Source organism: Nicotiana tabacum, chromosome 9, assembly GCF_000715075.1.
Source record: "Nicotiana tabacum cultivar K326 chromosome 9, ASM71507v2, whole genome shotgun sequence".
NCBI classification, from domain to species: Eukaryota; Viridiplantae; Streptophyta; class Magnoliopsida; order Solanales; family Solanaceae; genus Nicotiana; species Nicotiana tabacum.
Window position 1 is genome coordinate 92,251,801 of NC_134088.1, and position 23,477 is coordinate 92,275,277.

General features: G+C 35.9%; 1 protein-coding gene across 7 annotated transcripts; it reads left to right on the forward strand.

The window, feature by feature from the left end:
* The first annotated feature begins 387 nt into the window (after positions 1–387).
* LOC107770247 (uncharacterized) lies at positions 388–19,659 on the forward strand. 7 transcript variants are annotated; one of them, XM_016589532.2, is made up of 10 exons: positions 388–612; positions 1,661–1,815; positions 4,388–4,482; positions 12,845–12,972; positions 14,693–14,845; positions 14,957–15,373; positions 15,475–15,551; positions 17,174–18,076; positions 19,140–19,220; positions 19,318–19,659. In XM_016589532.2, exons 3-10 carry the CDS (start codon positions 4,388–4,390, stop codon positions 19,396–19,398), a joined length of 1,935 nt encoding a protein of 644 aa, XP_016445018.1. In that variant the 5' UTR covers positions 388–612; positions 1,661–1,815; the 3' UTR covers positions 19,399–19,659. The 7 variants fall into 7 exon arrangements, with proteins under 7 accessions (XP_016445018.1, XP_016445021.1, XP_075077952.1 ...); XM_016589535.2 differs by having other exon boundaries at positions 1,683–1,815; positions 12,824–12,972; XM_075221851.1 differs by having other exon boundaries at positions 1,683–1,815; positions 12,828–12,972.
* The last annotated feature ends 3,818 nt before the right edge of the window (positions 19,660–23,477 follow it).

Below are 23,477 nucleotides of genomic sequence, written 5' to 3' on the forward strand. Positions count from 1 at the left end.
TAATTACTTATTCCTTTTATTAAGGTAATTTTATTTTTCCAAAAAGTATTTTATTTGTATTTACCATTTTATCCAATATAAAGTGCATTTGCGGAGGGTAAAAAAAGCGAACGACATTTTGCTAAAGATTTTCGTGCTTTTAATATAATATAATATAATATAATATAGATAGATATAGATATAGAATATAGAGTTTAATTATTATTTTTAAATTAAAGGATGACATCATCATATTTGCATAGGATTTTCATAATATAGGACTATAAGTGATTGATTTCAAAATATATAAGGTTTATTTGCATTGCATAGTAGTATTATTGGGTGTTTAGTGTAAATAAATAAACAGCTCATTTGCTCTTCAACGTACCCGCTCCGAATCTGCTGAGGCCCAAAACGCCAAAACGGAGAATCAGTTTAAACTTTAACAAACTAATCACCATACGACTGAATTTGTCATCCCCGCTCGAGCAGCAATATGGAAATTCAAACGCAATTGCTGGATTTGGCTTGGACAATAATAATGGAACTTCTGTTCTCATCGAGAAGAGTTGATACAGAAGATCACGGCGAACTGAATAGTGAAATTAGAATCCCTTGATTTGATCGTAATAAGTAAGTTAGTGCTATTATTGTTCATCAGCCGGGTTTCTGTTTTAACTGTTTAATTTGTAGAGTTAATTCCCTTTGGAAGTGAAGTGATCCAGGGAGGAGATATTGCTAGTAAACTTGTCTCCACATCAGTTATGTGGATTTTTTTAACGGGGTTTATAATGTCACTCATTGCAATAAGATTTTGGGTTTGATGCTTAGATTCTTTCGCACGGTATCAAATTCTAATTTTGATGAAGTTCATTTTCATAACCAGTCTTCTCTTTACCTATTCTATTGTTTTGCCCCACTCTACCAATTCTGTCCATTGTACTACTAACTCTGCCCCACTTTTCAACCTGTTGAGTTATTTCACTCCCTTTTCCTTAAAGATCCATCTTTTCTTTACGTATTGTAATGTTTTGGGTCCCTCTCTGCATCAATTCAGTCTATCGAGCATATTTCCGAATCTGTTAAGCATATTTCCTTTACTCCAACTATATTCTTCAACCTGTTGATTCATTTCATTTTTTAAGAAATAATAAGGAGTTATGACAGGCATGTGGAAGAAGCCATGAGCTTCGATGCTGAGATTCTATCATTTATGTAAACTATATATCTTTTTTTTGAGAAGGTAACATTATGTAAACTATATATCTTAATTTGTGGAAACGATCACATCCGCCAGACTGCCTCTTCGTTTGGCAGCATGTTAATCATTTTGCTGGCACTATAATCCCTACCAGTAGTGGCGGAGCCACATATAGGTAAAAATAATTTTTATATATCTTTACTATGTATTGAATCCCCTTAACTTATTTGTGCATTTACTTTTTAAAATTTTGGTGCCCTTAGTTAAAATCCTAGCTCCGCTACTGCCTACCATTTTCTCTTGATGTAGAGAGATTATTGTATTGACACCGCTGGACATGTAATCCTAACCATTTTTTAGGCTTTTTCATTTTTTCTTCCATTTGCTCCTTATTATGTCTGTTTGCTTCATGTTGTCCCACTCTTTCATGCTAATCTTCCCAAAATTGATGATGATTCTAAACACATTAACTCTGTCTAGTCTGTTGTTTCCATTGTGGCAGCTGGCATGAGGCACACATCTCATGATAATGATCTCAAGCATCCCTTATAAAGACATGTTCTCATTGCGGGGGATTGGGTTCGTTGGTGCTATTGATCGCAGCATAAACTTGGGCAAGTACTAACCATCTATAGGTGTGTATATATGAATAATGATAATCATGAATTCTCTCCTTTATATATATATACATATATATATATATATATGAGAGATGGATAGACCTTCTTGTCTTATATTTGAAGTAAGAAAAGTTAATTGATGATTTTGTATTCACTGTCTACGTTACAGAGTGGATGGTCCTTTGGTTGACACGTTAAGCAGGAAAATTGATCCTTTATTTACTTTTTAGTTTTAGCATTCTTATCCTTTTATTTTGATTGTCGTACTTTTCTTTGTGGACTGGATTTGCTTATGATTGTTCTCTGGTCGCTAGATGGTCTTGGGAATAGTTTCAGAACCACCTTATCTATGTTCTTTTCTTGGTTCTTTCCTCGAGCCTTCTGTATTTTATTTTCAACTTGAACAGCACAACTGGTTTTATTTCTTTTGCGATTTTCTCTTCTTTATCTAATTGTTTGCTAATTTTGCTCGAACTCAATTTTCTTCTGTTTCAGCAAAATCTTATGTTCATCTAACTTATGTCCCTGACGAAGATAGTGTTAATCAAAGTCTGGAACTCCCTCATACTGCACCTCTTGCCAGAATCCCTCTTCTTTGGATTATCTGTCATTTCGATTCCACCCAAGTATTATTTTGTCGCCTTTGCCAAGTTGATCCCGATTCTTTCCTTAGCCGCATTAGCTTGTGTCTAATACTGTGTAGCTACATTAGGGGCCAAAGAAACTCCAGTTACATAGAGTCAATAACTAAGACAGAGCATATCATTGATAAAGATGCCAGGGAAGATTGGATAATAATACTCATACTGGAGCCACAAAGGTCTCAACTTCCGGAACAAAATCAGATAGCCACTACAAGATACATATCAAAGCAGAAATGGAGCCAAAATTTCACTAGGGGATTTATAATATAAAGAAGTAAACACACGAAGAAGCCAAGGGGATTCAACATATAGTATATATATACATAAAAAATTTGTTTGCCTATCTACACTATGTTATTTTCCAGCGAAGGGGTGTCAATTCGCTGCTGCATCAAAGCATTCAATCTCCGCAATCTCATGAAACACGAGGAATAATCGATGTCATTATCCAAGTATGACAAAGACATACTCGCATCAAAATAAGTATCTCAACATTAACTTTAATTAGGATAAAAAGAAAAACATTAAGTAGGCTCTGACTAACACCACTATTTCTAATTGCACCAAAATTAAGGTTTCCTCCGTTAGAACTTCACCATTAGAGTGAATCTACAATTCTACACCAAGTTCTCACAGTAATCTTTAGCTGTAAATTTGGATGCAAGATAGCTCATACATGTTTATTTGGTTACTGGAGAGATCTGAATTCTAAGATTTCCTGCTCCAGTTGGGTTCTTTCAAGGAGCAAATGTGAAGTTTGATTAGATGTTGGGCTGTGTCAGATTGTGATTGACTTGATTGTACGTTTGATAGTTGACCTGTGTGACCCTTAGTGATGGGCTGGTAGTCCTTCACACCCACCTTTGGCCGAGTAGTATCATTGTAGGTCAAGCAATGCTAATCATATGATAATGTATGCCGAGCGTTCACTCTTAAAGGAACTAGCTGATTTCCAAAGGTCTTTTCGACTGACCAAGAAGCTGTCAAGACATTAGAGATACATTGACTAGAAGTTGTTGAACAGTTAAAAAATTTAATGTTTTAATATTCAGTTTCTCGACTTAGAGGTCATTGCAATCCGTTAAAGATAGTTCACGCAATTATGTGGGAAGTAGTTTTCAAGGACAGTTCCTTCTCTTTCGGAAGGAATACGTCCATTGAAAATTCTCGACAAACGAGGGTTTTTATGGCGCTTCTTTCGGTCGAATTAATTCTATATCTCAATGAGCTGGCTGTAGAATGGCTATTTTCAGAATATAGTAATTTTTACGAAGTAGGGTCATCAAAAGCTCAACTTCTAATAGAGGAAAGTGCGTCTTCTGATTAGTGATTTTCGCTAGAGTTTTCGATGGATGGCCGTCGGATATTTTAAAATATCACCTGATCAGTTACCATTTTCTCCATTTAGCAAAGAAAATCTAACGACCGTTTCCCTCTTGTCCCCATCAACATCGCCACTCACCACTCGTCTCTTGTAGTCGGCAACTAGCTAGTAACTCTCCATTCCTCTGACTGTTGATTCATTTCTTTTTTCCATTTCGTCTTCTTTCTTGATCAGACATTTAAGAGAATAATGTTGATAACATGTTTGATATACTGATGCTTTGTCGATATTAAGTAAGTTGTTCAATATTATAATTGGAGCATTCTTGTTCTAGTTTCAGTATTCTATAAGATTCAATGAGATGAGCTTTCTTTTACTGATAGACATATATATCAGATTGGATATCAACTTTTGAGTATAGAAAAGTTTAGTGTTTATCTCAGTAGAGTTGCATGGCTGAGGTGGGCTGATGAAATACAAATTCAATGTGGACTTGTCTATGAAATTCAAAGATGCAACACTGCAGTGATGTAATCTGATTCATTATAGCAGTAGAAGGATGCAAAACTGTAGTGATGAAAATTAGTTAATGTCTTTATTTGTCAATATTGCTTTTTAGATGGAGGGATTACTGGCTTTAGCTTGGAAGTTTGGTTTGCAATGTCTATTGCACTTTCAGAAGTCCAGGGGGAGCTCTGGGCGGAGACGACATACGTAAGTTTACAATTCAGTTAGAAACTTCATTTTCTAATTATTTATGATTTAGATATGTGTTGTTCGATGTGTTGTCAGGTTGTTTGATACGTTGTATATTGTGTCTTAAGGAGAAGAAGTCTATATATTGAACTCTACCGAAATTTTGCGACGAACCTCGTTATTTTGATGTGTTATTGTATAATAAGGAAAACTAATGCACATTATAGGTGAAGTTATGCCCAATTATTGGATAACCTTTGCCGAAATTCCCAAAAGATATCTTACTCGTCTTCTAAGTTCTAACTTATTCCGAATATTTCGTTTGAAGATGAATCTAAATGGAGTTTGGAGCAGCTTAGGATAGGTTGCCGATGTATATTAGATAGATTGTATTCAGTAGACATATATTTGATGTTTAATACATTATTTCAGCATTCCTTAATAGCAAATTGCCTATATTTTTGTGTTTCTAAGAGGCATTGAGCTTGCAGTATGTCCATTAATTTTAAAAATGCCCAGTGAGGTAGTAAATTTCTCAGTTTTTCTATGGTCATACCATTATTTTCGAGGGGAAAACAGTCAAAAAGGGACTAAAATTACCAAAAACCCATATTTTTGTACGGCGAAACCATTGAAACATTAATCGTGGAGAATGTCACAGTTTTTGACTGTTAAACCGTTGAAAAATTCCTTATTTGCAATCATCCGTATATTCCGACAGAAAACCCGCTGAAAGTTGATCAAAAGTTTCTCGTTGAAAATATTACTCCCTCCATTTAATTTTATATGAACTTGTTTGACTAGACACGGAAAGACTTTTGAAATTTGTGGTCTTACGCATGCCATGACATTTGTGTGGTTATAAAAATTTTGGAACTTGTGGTCTTAAACTAAGTTGCTCGGACACGAGTGCGGGTATACGACACGAGTGCGGATCTAGAGGTCGGATCCTTCGAGATGTAAATTCTAAGATTCGAGGATACGGATCCTAGTACGGATACAAGTGCAGGGATCCGACTAAATATAATTCAAAACAAATAAAAATGTAATAAATATCTCTAAATTATAAGAAATTTTGTGGAATACTTATGTATAGCTTGTAAAGTGTGGATTTCTTTTTTATTCTCATGTTGTAGATAAGTAAAGGATTGATTTCCTAGATAAGATATGCTATCTTTTTCAAATTTACCTTAGTTTAGGTTCTAATTTCGGGAATCAAAATGTATCTTGTCTCGAATTTTTTCATCCGTCATGGTCAAAGTACCCAAAATTGTTTAACCAAATCCGGTATAGATCCCATACCCACACTCATATTACAGTCGTGTTAACACGGGTGCAGCACCTAAATTGCCGTGTCGGAGCAACTTAGGTCTTAAATATGTTATGACATTTATGTAGCCGTAAGATCATGTCTTTAAGGGTAAAATTAGATTTCAAATATAGAAAGAGGTCATTCTTTTTGGAACAGACTAAAAAGGAAAAGTGTCACGTAAGATAGAATAGAGGGAGTAAATGTTTTCGTGGTTCTTTGTTTTGTCCGACAAGTTGTCGAAAACTTACCAAATTGGCAAATCCTCTATGATTATTTTATGTTTTTGACAGACAATCCACTGAAAAATGATTGTTTTCTTGTCACGACCCAAAATCCCAACCTGTCGTGATAGCGCCTATCTCGATACTAGGCAAGCCAATAATCTCGATAAACTACAATTTCTATTAAGTTTGAAAATACAATAATTTAGTACAATACAAAATCCCATAAATACTGACACGAACACTCCCCAAAAATTGGTGACACTGAGTACATGAGCATCTAATATGGATACAAATCTGGAACATAAGTTCTATAATAGTCTAAGACCAAAATACAGTAAACAAGCAGATAGGGAAAGAGAGACAAGGTCTGCGAAACACGGCAGCTACCTCTGAATCTCCTGAAAATCAACTGCGCGAAATGATCAACACCCGCTATGTCCGGGAACACCTGGATCTGCACACGAAGTGCTAGAGTGTAGTATGAGTGCAACCAACTCAGCAAGTAACAATAACTAAGGAACTTAAGATAATGACGAGCTACACAGTTACAGTTCACTTTCAGTAATTCCAGCAAAGAATAGACATGCTTTCAAATCCGGCAGTTTAAGTCAAATCAATTTTTATACAGTTCAATTTCATGTAATCCGGATATAAAATCTTTCAGAGATTTCACAACAATGACAGATAGCAATCAAGTGCAATAACAAATGCAAAGCAAGTATAGCCTCTCAGGCAACAGTCACTCAACTCATCACTCGGCTCTCAGCCCTCAGCACTCACACTCAATTGGTACCCGCGTTCACTGGGGGTGTACAGACTCCGGAGGGGCTCCTACAGCCCAAGCGCCATAATCTGCACGGATAACTCACGTGCTATAATATCCTGCACGGACAACTCACGTGCCATAATATCCTTACCTCACCGACAGGCCCTCGGCCTTACTCAGTCCTCAACCTTTCTAGTCTCCCGGGCTCTCAGAAATCACAAAGATCAGTCCAAACAAAGATAACATAATGCAACAAATATCAAGAAAGACTGAGCTATGATACGCAAGTAAAATCATGACTGAGCACAAGATAGAAATTAACAATCAATTCAATAAGTACGTGCCCTCTGTGGGTCCCAACAGTACTATCACATAGCCTAAGCATGATTTCTAACATGATTTATAGTCAAATTTCTTCAACACATAGAGAGCATATAGCTAACAACAAATTATTCAACTTTACAGTTTCACGGGACGGACCAAGTCACAATTCCCTCGGTGCACGCCCACACGCCCGTCACCTAGCATGTGCGTCACCTCCAAAATAATCACATGACACAAAATTTCGGGGTTTCATACCCTCAGGACCAGATTTAAAACTGTTATTTACCTCAGAGCGTGAAATTCTTTACTCTGCTATGCCTTTGCCTCGCAAATCGGCCTCCGAATGCCTCGAATCTAGTCACAAATAATTCGTTTCAGTCAATAAAATTTATTGGAATTAACTTCATAAGAAAATGCTAATTTTCCATAAAAATCCGAATTTTAGCTCAAAAATCGCCTGTGAGGCCCACGTCTCGGAACTCGACAAAAGTTACAAAATCCGAAAGCCCATTCAACCACGAGTCTAACCATACCAATTTTATCAAAATCCGACCCCAACTCGACCCTCAAATCTTCAATTTAAACTAAGAGGGTTTTCAAACTTTTCCAACTTAATTCGCCAATTAAATGATACAAACAACCATGGATTCGGGTAATTTAACCAATATTGAGTTAAAAACACTTAACCCGTTGTTTTCCTTGAAAAATTCCCGAAAATCGCCTCTTCCCGAGCTCAAATCCGTCAAAAACTGAAAATGGGAAGAACTTAAACTCTCTGTCCAGACCTCTCTTCTTCGCGTTCGCGAAGCACAACTCGACTGCCCACAAATTTAACCCTTCGCGAACGCGACCGTGGCTTCGCGAACGCGTTCGCGAAGCTTTGCAAATCTTACCCTTCGCGAGCGCGAACGCGAAGCTTTACCAGCTCAGACCTCCGCGAACGCGACCGCCACCTCGCGAACGCGTAGAACAAGGACCCGGGGGTCTCCAATAGCCTCACTCCTCTTCGCGAACGCGACACCTCTCACGCGTTCGCGATGCACACACAGACCATACCTTCGCGTCTGCGTCTGCGTCCTCCCCTTCGCGGACGCGAAGAACAAAACCTCACACTCAGAAAACACTCTTCACGAACGCGAGGGCCCACTCGCGAACGCGAAAGAGAAAATCAGAAAAATGCAGCAGCAGATATCAGCAATCTTACCAAGGCCAAAAATGATCCGTTAACCATCCAAAACTTACCCGAGCCCCTCGGGACCTCAACCAAATATACCAACAAGTCCTAAAACATCATACGGACTTAGTCGAATCCTCAAATCACCTCAAACAACGCTAAAACCATGAATTACACCCCAATTCAAGCCTAATGAACTTTGAAATTTCTAATTTCTACAAACGACTCCGGAACCTACCAAATCACATCTGATTTACCTCAAATTTTGCGCACAAGTCATAAATGACATAACGGAGGTACTCAAATTTTCAGAATCGGATTTCGACCCTGATATCAAAAAGTCAACCCCCGGTCAAACTTCCCAGAAATTCAATTTACGGCATTTCAAGCCTAATTCCACTACGGACCTCTAAATAATATTTCGAACACGCTCCTAAGCCCAAAATCACCATACGGAGCTATTGGAATCATCAAAATTTAAATCCGAGGTCGTTGACACATAGGTCCATATCCGGTCCACTTTTCTAACTTAAATTTTCAATTATAAGACTAAGTGTCTCATTTCACTCCGAATTCCTTCCGGACCCGAACCCACTAACCCGGTAAGTCATAAAACAACTATAAAGCATAAATTGAGCAGTAAATGGGGGAACGGGGTTATAATACTCAAAACGACCTGCCGGGTCATTACATTTCGCATGACACAATATATTGGACAAAATACAATATATTTGTATTCAATTCTTGAAAAATAATCCATTGGAAAATGATATCAATTTTTAAGTTTTCCGGCAGGTGCACTGTCAAAGACTATTGCCAAACATCACATCCTTTTAACCTACTTTTCGTCGGGCAATTTCTCCTTTTACAATAAAAAAGCCTTTGATAATTTTCAACCCTTGATCAAAAAATCTTTAGATAAGCATTATTTTGAAGGAAACTTTTTCTATGAAAAAACGTCGTAAATTGACCAGTTTCTTGTAGTGCGAGCCTTTAGAGTGTCCCTTTCTACACAATTGAGAATTGAATGATTGACACAAAATATTACTCCTCCATCCCATTTTATGTGAACTAGTTTTTGAACACATGCGTTACACGTGATTCTATATCGTCAATTATTATAAATATCATATAAAAAACAATACATCTTTAATGATATACATGTTCCAAGACCATCTGTTTGAATTATTAGTTTCACGGAGATGTATAAAGTATTCTTTCATTGGAAATATATCTTAATTTTTAAAAAGTTGATGTGATCTACCATATCCCTTTTCACCAATTGCGTGTGTGCCTATATAACATTCTTCCATGCACCTTATCAATATGTTACTCTATGCAAATGGTCCAAAAAATTTGCTCACCCATATTAACTATGCACTAATGCTAACAAAAAAATGACACAAGGCTATCTTAATATTTCTATTGCACAAAGAGTTACCTCAATCTTTATTCAAGCAAAATAAACTGTTTTAGGAAAAATAATAGTAAGTTGTGCTCCACATTTCATACATAGTGATTTGGGGCTCTTCAAAGTATCTTAAGAAGGCATGAATAAAAGGAAGAGTGCACATGTACTTAGAACAACAACTAATATTTCTATGCCTTTATTCAGAGTAAGTTGGAGTCAAGACATTGCTATAATTTTTTGGCCTACCAAAGATTATTCCCTAAATTTTTGTAGACTATAAAATAAAATAATACTTACTTCGAGTTTATTTTCCTCTTATTGACAACCTCACTCGATCATCTACTAATTTAGCATATTTTACTAAAGTAATAAATTTATGTAAGACATGTCATAATGGTAACTCCCTTACTATTTGGACAAATAATGATCTAGCATTCTTTTGTCAATATGAAGATTCTAGTATCATCCTCCTCTAATTTTTATTCTTTATTCCTAATTTTGGACTTAACAGTCACTCCACATTCGAGTGTAGTTGGATAAGGTCTAAATCCATTTACAATTTTACCTTGTGATATCTACAATACAAATTGCAAACATAAAAATTAAAAAGACAAAAAATTTAGTTGTCAACAATAAAGTCACACATGTTATCCTTCAAAGAAATTGAATGACTTATGCTTATGAAAGTCTTCATTGCCACTTCGAAGAAAATGAGCATAGTTACCTAAAATATCAATATGTGATATTAATCATAGTTAAATAAAAGTTAATCAATTAAAATTCAACAAAATAGAAAAAGAAAGCCAAAAAGTAAATACATACACATTTACCCCCCTCACCCACCCTCACTCCCCCTCTTTATTTTTTCTCACCTGAAGAATTGTATTACCATGGAATTTAAGATGGAAGAAATATGTATTGATCCACCAGATTTGCTTTTCAGAAAAGTGAAGTAGTTGACAAATTAAGATACATTTAAAAAGGTTTTTAAAGAAAAGAAAAAAGATAGAATGCTTACACAATAAAATTGTAGCATCAGACCTCAAGCATCAAAAAGAGGATGGGAGCAAAATTGTGTCCTGCACAGACTAATCCATATAATCCACGGCTTTTTCTCTTCCTTTCTTCCCTAACTTCCATCCCTTCGTTCCCATTATATTTATGTTTGTATTAGCTTTAGTAGATTGAACGTGTTCTTTTATTGAGTTATTCAATGCAAATAACTCTTCATATTATTCTTCAGATTTTTTACAGCAACAAAGAGATTGTTGTTAAATTTAGAGGATAATTTGGTCATCTAACTTTTGAAGGATATTTTAGTAAAACAACTTCACCTATAAGTCTTCGTACTTATAATATAGTATGATGTGTTTAACTAGGCTCAGTTGCTCACAATATAAGAAATTAAAGAAGACTTGACATCTAAGCCAATTATACACAAAGTACCAGACTTATCCTTTTAAGTAAATGGTGGTGAGAGTTTCACTCTGTTCATTTTCTCTTTCCTTGTAAAAAAAATAAACTTTTATACTAAATGGGTCAGAACAAGTCATGCCGTTAAGATAATTTTCATCAAAAAAAAAAAAAATCATCAAAAGTCATGCCGTTAAGATAAATAGGGATGCTAACATTATATAGGTTCCAAAAGGAGAAGTGTGTCATTCTGAAAAGGAAAGTGTGTCAAATAAAATGAAACTGAGGGAGTAGTTACAATTTCAAGGCTGTTAGTGTTTCAGCTGACCACATTATTTGGATCCTCCCTTTCATCAGTTGACTCTTGGAAAGAAAGAAGGACGGAGTTTCGCATATTTTGTTTCCTCTCTTCTTCTACTTCATGCTTCTCAACAATTAGCAGATGCACCCCCGCACCAAAAGCTTTTAAAAAAAATATAAATGAGATAATATAGTTAAGTATTAAAATTCTTATTGACGAATGTTAAATTTACTTCAATTTTTACTTATAAATTTTTTTGTAATCAGGTGTTATTTATTATGTAGCGACTAATGATGACTATCTAATTCTTTATACAATAGTTAATTGTGTAAAAAGGATTCAATAATATTACCTTAATTATCAAATGAATGTGTAAAAATGATATAGTTAGTGGTATTCTAATGGATAAGTGTAAAATATAATACTCCTAATTGAAATGTTATATGTTTAACATATTGATTAAATTTTCTCAAAGTTATTTTTACTTAAACTGATTTCTGTAGTGTCTACAGTCATTTACTTACACGAGGTCTGACTCTTTTTCTTGGGTCAAGCATGTGGAACTTCTGATTTCTGACTACAGTCATTTGCTTAAATGAGGCCCGACTCTATTTCGTGGGCCAAACACATGAAAATTCTTTTTGATAATAAATGATAGTGAGATTTGAACTCTGGACCTTTGCCTGCTCTAATGCTATGTTTAAGAGTGTTACCATCTCATTTGAATGCTTAAATTGTTAGAGAGAGCACACCTCTAATTACTTTATTATAGAGGAATGCTGTGAAAGAAAAAATGCACTAATGAAATTCAAATAAGGTCACATACTGTACTTTGAGGACATTTTACTTAAATTAAAACCATTATCAACTCGCCAACCATCAAATTAAAGCCTTATCAAGCAAGTGTGAATAAATTGGAAACCATTATGAACTTGCAAATCATCAATTTAAAGCCTTATCAAGAAAGTGGGTATAAATTTGAATACCTAGCCAGCCAAGTCTTTCATGGTGAAGTCATAGCTTTTACAAGCCTGTTAAGGAAAGCAGTTTAATAGAAACTAAAACTGAAAGAGAAAGAAGATGAATGCGTGTCAATTATAATAGGTAGTGGAGTAGCTCTGGTGAAAAGTATAGTAACAGAATTACTAAAAAGAATCTTAATATGCTAATGTAATGAGTGCTCTATTCTAATATGCCAAGAAAAATTTAGAAATTTAACAGAACCTTTAATAAATATATATTTATGCCAATTTTTCCTGCTAATGTGTTCACACTTGATTATACAAGTGGAAAGAGGAACATTTTTTTTTCTCTTTTTGGTCCGAGGGCGAATATCTATAAATCTGTCTCTTTTCACTCTGAATAAAACCATCTACAACACCTGCGGTGGTTGTCATTATTCAATTTGACCAAATACTTCTTCATTTGCTTTAGTTAGTACAATCTTTGCCACAGAGTCAGCCTTTGCCAATCAATGGAAGTTGAGACACTCATAAACAGGTCAATCAGCATTTTGGTTGTGGATGATGATGTCGTTTGTCTTTCCATTGTTGCTATGATACTCAAGAAATGTAAATACCAAGGTATGTGCCAATTCGTTTTTGCTATGTCGTCGTCTTGTTTTTTCTTCCCCTAATTTGGGATGGTGTCTTGCATGCATGAATTGCTTTTCATGCTACAATTTCTTTATGTTAGATAGCCTTAGCGGAAATCGATGTATCCTAGATTTGAAAGTGGTAAGCGTTAGATCTTTAAGTAACATGATGTGTGAATTCAAGTTACTTACCAGATGTACCAAAGTTATTCGTACTTCCTATTTAGGAACAGAAATGGAACGATTAATTTAAGGTGCCACTTCATTAGCTCTTCTTTGGATTCGATGTGAGTATGACTTGCTGAAGAATGAAAGGGAATCCCAGCCAGTGCTTTAAGAGGCGTTTTTGGGGTGAATCCCGGGGCGAGCCCCGGGGAGGCATAGTAAAAACGCAGGGGGGAGGGGAGTATTGCAAGGCATAAGCCTCGTTGTTCTGGGCGTATGCTTGGGCGTTGGGTGAGTTTTTGTTTTGGGGCATAAGCCCAAAAAATCTTTTTAAATTAGAATTAAAATTACAAGTCCTTAATTTAATACCAATAAACACAAAAATCAACTTGTTATTACATTCTAAAAAGTTAAAAAACTTAAAAGTCAAAAGTTTTTTTTATTGTTAGCCCTAATTTTTATTCTCTCTCTTCGTCCTCTACCGGGTAAAGGAAAAAAATGATCAATTTGCAAACTTAAAAACAAAAATGCATCATCCTTCATGATTTGTGGTTCAACACTTCTAATTGTAGGTTCCTTCTTTGCTTTTCTTTCTTTTCAAGTTATTTTGCTTTTACAAGTTAGTTTATAAATTTCTACTCAATTTCTTTGCCAAAGTTTGATTAGCTTTTTTGATGAAGCAGTTTTGATTAGTTTTTTAGTCAATTGCTGATTCAAATTAGCATTTTAAGATGAAGTAGTTCTATATACATTTCATTTATTTTATATTTTCTTGAAATTTCTATAATTTCTATGTAATTTTACTTTATTGTAATATTTATTTTTATTATATTAATTTATAAAAAATTAAAAATTAAAGATCCATGGGGCTTACGCCTAGCGTCTCGAGGCTTATGCCTCGCCCTAATACGTAAAACGCCTTGCCTCGCGCCTCGAGGCTTTCAGTCTTTTCTATTATAAGGCAAACCACATAGAGGAGTCTCTCAATAGATTGGTTGAGATGTTCTTTACCAAGCATCCAATGCTAATGACAGTACCAGCAAACTAACATTCTTTTGTATTTTTCAAGCTCCACATATTCTTGTATAGTCAAAGGGCCAAAAGATTTTGGTTATTTCAGATCATCAACATAGGCCTTCTCACCCTTCTCAAACTCCCCCCACTTAAAAGAATAAAGTTCTATTTAATTCATGATATTGTGAGAATAGTCAAGACACAATTTCTTTTTTCTTTTCCAGTTATAGTAAGAAATTTTAATTAGATTCACAAGAAAAAGAAAAAAGGAATCTAATGAATCTGATAACGATATTTAAGCACATCTGTATTTATGGAATCATCTTTATTTCCACAATAATAGATCTAACATCAGCATATGTATGGAAAATGTAGGTCCTTTGCTTTTGCTATTAATCTTGATGTCAGAACTTATAGGCGACTTAATGTAGGATATTGTTATTTGGATTTTAAAATGTTTCTATATGGAGCAGGTGTCATTTCTCCTTCATAATGCATCTAATCAATAAACTATTTTGGTTTTACTCCAGTTGTGACTGTCAAACATCCAATGGATGCTTTGTCTATACTTCGGATCAAAGGTGGCTCTTTTGATCTCGTTGTCGTCGATGTGCACATGCCTGATATGAATGGCTTTGAACTTCAACAAGTGATAACCAACGAATTTGAGCTACCTGTTGTTTGTAAGTCTGGTTCTTCTTTATTCAATTTTATTTTGCATGAAATGTTCAGTATTGTATTCCCTGATCGTTAAAAAAAAGGCTTATGATCTAAGCTTACATATTGAATGTCAGTGATGTCAGCTGATGACAAAGAAGGTACGATCCTGAAAGGACTAGACGGTGGGGCTGCATTTTTCCTTGTTAAGCCTATATCAGTAGATGATCTAAGAGATCTATGGCAGTACGCACTGTTGCAGAAGAAGAAAGGTAAAAGAGTTGTTCTTGAGGAAATCGATTGTTTGGAGAAAAGTTCCAATTGCAATAAGAAAAGCCTTCATGAAGTCGGGGAGTCTGTATCATCTATCAATGAAAATTGCTATCAACATATCAAGAAGGAAAAATCTAAGAGGAAATCTGCAAGAACACAGAGGAATGCTGATAAAGATAACAGTGGTAATTCTGCTGCACCATTTAAAAAGGCTAAGGTTGTGTGGACAAATTCACTACACAACAAGTTCTTGGAAGCCATCAGAGACATTGGATTTGACAGTAAGTTGCATATTCACATTATTAAAAAGAAATCTTCCGAGGTGTCAAACTTAAAGGAACATTAAATTGTTAATATTTTGCTACCTGAATTTTTCATGCAGAAGCTGTGCCAAAAAAGATTCTTGATCAAATGAAAGTCCCTGGATTAACTAGAGAAAATGTCGCCAGCCATTTGCAGGTTTACTTCTAAATACATATGTTTAATATAATTGGTATCATGGCTTTCACATGTTAAATAGGTGAAGTGATGTTTGATTTCTGAATTACTTGCTTTGAACTAGTCCATGTAGGTGAAGTAATGTTTGATTTCTGTATTACTTGGTTTGAACTAGTGCATAATTTCATAAAATAGGAGAACACAGATTTCCGTGTTTGTTTTACTTCAATTATTAAGATATTCTTGACTATCTATATGGATATCAACCGACCATTAGCTTTTATCATTAGAACCTCACTTTGTTTGATTCTTATATTATGACAATGTAACACCCTTTTATTCGAGTCATACCCACCGCTTCTTATTACGGTACATTACATTTTTTTTTCAGTTACCATCAATTAATTTTTAAGTTGGAAAACTTTTTACAGTGTATTACCTCTTATCATTTGTAAAGTTCACTCTCAATAGTGATTATTAGTCTCTGTTGCTCGTATGAAGAGATGAATGTCATTAATGTTATAATACAGTACGAACTCTTATGAATAAAAAGATGATAAACATTAAAAATATGAAAACAAGATTAGGTCACCACCCGAAATTAACTTGATGGTGAACAGATTTGCATCAATGAACGAAAGAGAGAAACTCGGCCTCTTATTTTGTTAGTATATCTTCTTCGCGTTCTTGGGTTATCTCTGTCTAAATGTTAACAATAAAGACCAGAAATGTGAATATGATGAGGATATGCAGTCGATAGTAAAAGAAGAGCTCTTTCATGATTTAGGGAGAATTGACAGGAGAATAAAGGAAGGAGCTTAAGTTCTATGTACTGGCGGTATAAAAATATTTACACGATCAGGTCACTTGTAAGATAATTACAACAAGATCTTATGATAATTATCAATTGGTGATCTGCTAATTATGGTTACTTGCTATCACAGCTTAAACTACACTGATAACGTAAAAAATGTTTTACATTGTCCACGTATATCTCAAATGCTAGAATATAGTAAATTGTTGATTGCTTGAACTCTTCTAAGATATGTGAAGAAACTTCAGAAAGTTCCTTGTATACGAGTTCAATAAGGATATAAAATTAAAATCATTAGAAATTATGCTAAGCATGTAAAAGATTTCTACAGAATCAATAATGAAAATCAAATCTAAAGATATGAATTCAAGTTTTATATACTAATGACCTTATAAAAAAAAGAAGCTATATATACTAATGATGCGAAAAATTCTTATATTAGTGGTTACTTTCTGTTGCTATTGGTCTACTTTTTGCTTGGGGTTGTAGCGCGTTATATATTTTCTTTTACAGGTCACTTGTTCACCTTTTTTTATATATAGTAGTTACCTCTAGTTGACTTTAAGTAACCTTTTATCTAAAGTCTTTTATACGATATATCAGTGTACTTAACATATCATGTTGCAGTGGATTTAATCTAGCTACTAAGTTTGCATACTATGGGAAAAAAGTAATTTTAATAATTAGCTTACTTTAGGAACTTGGTTTGCTGATGACAGAATTGTGACTTTAAATTAACATTCCTAAAACTTAGGTAGCCTTTTTAATTTGTTCGGTCCTAATTATCAATTCTTCTATTCATTCCAAGCAAGTTGTGCTAATTTTGCAGAAATATCGTATTTTCTTGGAACGAGTCTCTGATGCATGCTGTAGAATACAAGCTGCTGACACAAGCTTAGGAATGCTCAGTCAGGAAAAATTTGGACTGCAGAAACAGTTCTCTGAAAACACCACTAACCCCCGGTCATTGATTCACACTGCAAACAATGGCAGTTCGTCTTTCAGAACCCAGCAAACAAGACAAACTATACCGTCAGGATATGAACAAGCACAGTTGTTTCTCAATGAAGATAATTTGGGTAATATAACACATAGCAATGAGAATCCACTGTATAAGGCTAATCAGTTGCCTAGCACAATGAAAGCAAAAAACTATCAAACGGGATCATCGGCTTATGAAGATATTTCATCTCAGCTCATGAATGGTACTACTTCAACTCAAGTTCGTAGAATGCTTTCTGGAAATCCTGCCAATAGGTTATCTGGTAGGAACTTACTAGCATTAGGGACCAATGGTATCACAATGCACGCTACCCTTAACGGAAATTTGAACTTTCTTCGTGATGGCTTTGCTGATGACCAATGTGGTACCAATTTCACCCAAAATAACGATGCTGATGAGGCATCTACTCTTTTTACTGGTCACATGAACGTCATTGGTAAAAGTCAACATGACTCTGAACAATGTTTGGCTCAAGAGGCATCTTCTTCGGATGGATTTGATGGAGAAAAGCAATGCTCCGCCATATTGTCTGATCATATTGATGAAGAAACTTATATGCAACTGCCATCATTTGTTAACGGTGTTTGCAGGGGGCAAGAAGTCGATGCTATGCTCGATCCGGTTTGTAACTTCTCTGAGTTTCACAACACTAATGCTACGCAGCAATCACGAGGCATTGGTGATCTTAGTGTTTCTTTCGTGAATCAAGGGAACGTTCTACCTCATCAGGTATACATTTCTTGAGCATTTTTCTTTATTCCTCGCCAATATGCAATCAAAACAAATTAAACATTATACTCTTCCATATTCTCTAATAATTCATGTTTTTCAGGGTTGAACTTGATCTTTTCTCGATCTGAAAATAATTATGGAACGATTAAAAAAATAATATTTTGGATATGTAGATATTATGTTATAAAGTTAATACAAGTTGAGCCTTTCAGAGTTTAATATGCTTGACTCTCGAGGAATGAAAAGGTGACAGACAATTTAGAGCAAAGAAAGAAAGAACAGAAGTTTAATTACCTATAAATGATCAAAATAGATGAAACTTGCCTATAAATGAAAAAGAAACAATGTATGTAGCACATTAATGAAGATGGGATGATTTTCAACTTCAATGATGGTAGCAATCAGGGGAGGATTATTTGCAATGGTTTGGCCAAATACCATTCAAGGCAAGTTTCTTTTTCATCACCTATAAATGAAAAAGAGCGCTGGAATGTATTGGTTTGTTCATCCAAAGTTCTCTCTTGCACATGCATTACCAAGTAATATCATATTTTGTTGTTCATTGAAACTCACTAAAGTTTGAAATCATTTTGTTCTTTTAAAGAGAGCGATAAATTGTGCCGAACCAAATTATAATAAAAAAATAATTTAAGATTGTTATGCATTTTTCCATCTATCATAATGTCTTTAAATTATTTCTAATCCCATCCTTTGTACCATCCAACTTAATGTATTTAACATCCTAATATTTTTTAAGCAAACATCGACTTTAGCCTATCTAGATAAAGAGTTTAACCATCTCTATCTGTTTTTGCTTCCCCGAATTAAGGGATGGAGATATGATTGAAGGTTTTGATAAGTGGGTTGCAGAAGCCTTTGGGAATTGGAGAAGATTAAATTTCAGTTTTATTTGGTTGCATGCATTCTTTAGAGAATTGGGTAAAAAGTTGAATGTGTTGAAAAATAATGCAAGAGTAAAAGTTAATTTAGGGAACATATACTCGTTATTCATAATACATTATTACTCTCTGTTATATTCTTTTTCTTGAAATGGTTGTAGCAACAAGACCACATAGGTCATACCGAACCTGCGGAGGATGGCATGTCTCAGCTTCATAATGTCTTCTCATATCCTACTGAGGTGTGAATTCTTTGGTTTTAGTTAAATTCGTTTTGAACGTTGAATTATTGGATGTCGAAAGTACACTAACAAGTACTTTGTCGTTACATTTTTTCAGCAATGTAAAGATGAAGAGTTTTTGGAGCTGGTACTTGCTTCAAGCCCTTATGAAGATGATCAAAACCCAGACGGACTTTAAAGCCATTGCTGATGAAGATATTGCTAGTATGTCATAAACGCTTTTACTGAATAGTCAATACTAGCTGTATGAGCAAAAAAATATTTAGTCCCAGAATATATTTTGAAAAACAGTTTTATAGCAACAATAATTGTTGGTGCTAGTCTGCTAGAGACAATTTTAATTTATTGCAGCGAGCGGATTATTTTGTTACAACATGTTGCAGGAAAATCATGGCATTATGTTCATTTTAATATATGCAAACAAACAGAAGATTCGTCGCAATAGTGTATTCTAACTTATTGGAATACACCTTATTCGTCACAAATGTGAATTTGAGCAACATACTTTTTGTTGCTAATTAGTATTTATGTATGTCACCGATGCCCCGGTTAGGAGGTGTAAGAGGTTGACCATAGCGGGTCATAGGAGGGGTAGAGGGAGGCCTAGGAAGTACTGGGGAGAGGTGATTAGGCAGGACATGGCACTAATTCAGCTTACCGAGGATATGACCCTCGATAGGAAGATGTGGAGGTCGAGAATTTGGGTTGTGGGTTGACAGGTAGTCAAGAGTTTCTCCTAGTCTCACCAGCATTATTAGTACTAGTCTTATATTTTACTATTCCTACTTCCTTGTTATTACATAGCGTGTCATTCTTACCGGTAGTACTGGCACTGTTCTTGTATTTTCGTATTCGTAGATCCTTGTTATCACATTCTGTGCCATTTGCTTCTGTCGTCCTATTACCTTGTTGATGCTATTGTTTGTTTATTGCTTCCTTTTCTATTCTTGAGCTGAGGGTCTACCGGAAACCTCTCTACCTTCATAAGGTAGGGGTAAGGTCTGCATACACACTACCCTCCCCGAATCCCACTTGTAGGATTTCACAGGGTTTGTTGTTGTTGTTAGTATTTATGTATGTCGTGAAGATTGCATTTTGTATCAATAGAGTCGAAATTGATTTCTATAAAAGTTTTCATTTGCATTTACATTGGTTAGTTTTGTCCGGTAAATCGGGATTTGTTGCTACAAAATATTGTCTATCAAAAAAAGAATAATCTTTAGCAACTGCTGGTACACGAAATACTTTCATGTTGTTAACCAAGAGTGTCCATATGAATGAGACGCGCTATCTGATGATCAGGTTGCGACTCAACATCAGTTGTAGAAGTGCTTTGTATTTTGGTTGAACCTTAAACTTGAGAAAGTAGTTCGTCGGCGGTGATTGTGTCTTGAAATGATCTGATCGTTTTGATTTTTGAACTTATGAACGCCCTAATCTTAGTAAACGAAGTCTTACCTCACAATGATAGCTCCCAGCAAAATTTCGGCTATGACTCTAACTTGTCTTATGCCTAGTTATGTGTTAAATAAATGAGATTATATATGGATGAGTGTATAATATACAATGTTGAAATTGTGGATATGAGTGTAGGATATGGTTTGGGGTTGAGCTGGAAGTGGTATTGTAGCATAAGAGGAGCTAGGTAGGCCGGACCCTATTCGCATTGTGAGGGTAACGCATGTGGCATGATTTTGGCCAAGATTTCCAAGAGGAGGCAGGACAATTGGACTAAAGAGCAAGGTTATAGTGTGAACCTAGTCTAAAGGTTTAGACAGTTCACTTTATAGTCTCGCGTAGTAGTGTAAAGGTGATTTTTGGTCCAGGGTTAGCTCACGTTACAACATGAATAGCGCGAGCCACGACATTTTGGCAAAGCTGGCTAAGAAATGAGGCAGTGCAGTAAAGGCATGTTTTGGCCAGACCGCCAGGTCGCGTAATAGCACTATCGTGTGAAGAAGAAATTTTCTTCCTCGCAGTACTCACGCTAAGGCGAGAGTGGTCTGAGGCCTCAGGTCTATAAATAGTGGAATATCGGGATTTTCTGTCACGACCCAGTTTCCCCTTCGTATGACGTCGTGACGGCACCTAGTCTCTACGACTAGGTAAGCCTAACATTTGCGGAATAATGAAATGAAAATATAAATTTAACAACTAACTGTAGCAGTAACAACATAACTGGGTACCATGCCGCCTGGCATGTACAATAACCAACTATTCAAAATACACAGAAATCCCAAAATCCGGAACATCGTGAATCACAAATTACAGAAGGAAAGTCTAGTGTCTCTATACATCAGAGTCTAACAAAGGAAAAATACAGAAGATAATGGACATGGGAAAGAGTAGAAGGGAACTCCGAGGTCTGCGGACGCGGTAGATATACCTTGAAGTCTCCAAAGTTATCCCTGCTCACTAATAATGCGGCTGATAAAGAGCACCTGGATCTTCATACGAAAACATGTGCAGAGAGTAGTATGAGTACACCACAATCGGTACCCAGTAAGTGCCAAGCCTAACCTCGGTCGGGTGGTGACGAGGTCAGGTCAGGGCCCTACTGGTGTGTGTGTGTGTGTGTGTGTGTATATATATATAATAAAAACAAGGTAGAATAAAATACCACAGTAAAATAAAGACTGAAATTTAACAGGAATGAAATCATAGAAGACAACAGCTCAGTACACAGAGATAACAACAGGGGATCTCCCGAGATACCGTCTCGTAGTCCCAAACATAAATGTGTAGTACAGGGGATATCCCGAAATACTGTTCCGTAGTCCCAAAGTAAATATGTAGTACAGGGGATCTCCTGGAATACCGTTCTGTAGTCCCAAAAGTAAATATGCAGCTCAAACAATAAAATTAACAGGTACAACACGAAATCCTACAATTTAGGCAAAGTACAAGTCAAGGAAAAGCAAGAATTTCACTAAACATGTTGCACCGAGTTCAGATAAGTAATTAAGACAAGTAGACATGCTATTCTAAGCTAACAGGATACTACACATGCTGATGTAACTCAAATAAGAAGGAAACATGTTATTACTTAGCAGAAATCAGGTTTTTACAACAATTAGCACGTGTACGTACTCGTCACCTCACGTACACGACGCTCAAATATCAAAACAGTACCAAATCCTAAGGGGATTTCCCCCACACAAGGTTAGGCAAGCCACTTATCTCGAACCAAGCTCAATCAATCGGTCACAATGCCTTTCCCACGAATATCCCGCTCCGAATGGCCCAAATCTAGCCAAAAGCAATTACATATCATAAATACAACCATAATAGACTCATCTAATTAATGAAATCAATACTTTAACAAAAATTTCGAAATTCGCCCTAAAAAGTTTACCGGGCTCACGTCTCGGAATCGGACAAAAATTATAAAATCCGAAAGCCCATTCACTCACGAGTCCAACTATACCAAATTTATCAAAATCCGACCTCAAATGACCACTCAAATCCCCAAATCAAACTCTTCAAATCCCTAGCCTCCAACTCCCAATTTTTACCTTAAATACACACTAATTAGGTGGGAAACTAAATGGGGAAGCAATATTATTAATAAAAAATAAGCACAAGGGACTTACCTCAACAAACCCCTCAAAATGCTCCCAAGAAATCGCCAAACCCGAGTTCAAAATGTTGAAAATGAGCAAAAATCGCGAACCTTTGCATTTAAGTGTTCTGTCCAGAAATCTCGCACCTGCGGACTCTCTGTCACATTTGCGACGCCGCACCTGCGGAAATGCCATCGCAGTGTGGATTCCACTTAGAATCCCAGGTTCCGCTCCTGCGGCTATGCGACTATCGCAGGTGCGGAAATGCATCGCACCTGCGGTTCCTGCCCAGCTCCTTCTTGGCCGCATCTGCGGCTCCTCCTTCGCACATGCGATCCCGCACCTGCGGTCTCCCCTCTGCAGGTGCGAAAATACCAGAAATCAGAAAATCTTCAGCAACTAGCCTAAGTCCAAATTCAATCCGTTAAGCATCTGAAACATACCCGAGACGCCCGGAATCTCAACCAAACATACCAACAAGTCAGTGTTTTGGAGAGCGAGAAGCGAAAAAAAGCGAGGAGGCCTCGCTTCACCGAAGCGAGAAGAGAGAAGCGCGCGCTTTTTTCATGTAAAGTGCAATTTAACACATAAATAAATAAAAATTAAATAGGCATAGATAAATGACCAAGAACTCAATAAAAATAGCATATTAAGCAAATGTTTCAATTCTTAAATCAAGAAGTAAATAATAGAT

Bases quoted from the DNA above. Each gene is read 5' to 3' on its own strand.
- LOC107770247 (XM_016589532.2), top strand. From the start codon at position 4,388: ATGGAGGGATTACTGGCTTTAGCTTGGAAGTTTGGTTTGCAATGTCTA. The intron at 4,483-12,844 runs GTAAGTTTACAA...TCTTTGCCACAG, and splicing joins TCTGGGCGGAGACGACATAC to AGTCAGCCTTTGCCAATCAA. The intron at 14,846-14,956 runs GTAAGTCTGGTT...ATTGAATGTCAG, and splicing joins ATTTGAGCTACCTGTTGTTT to TGATGTCAGCTGATGACAAA.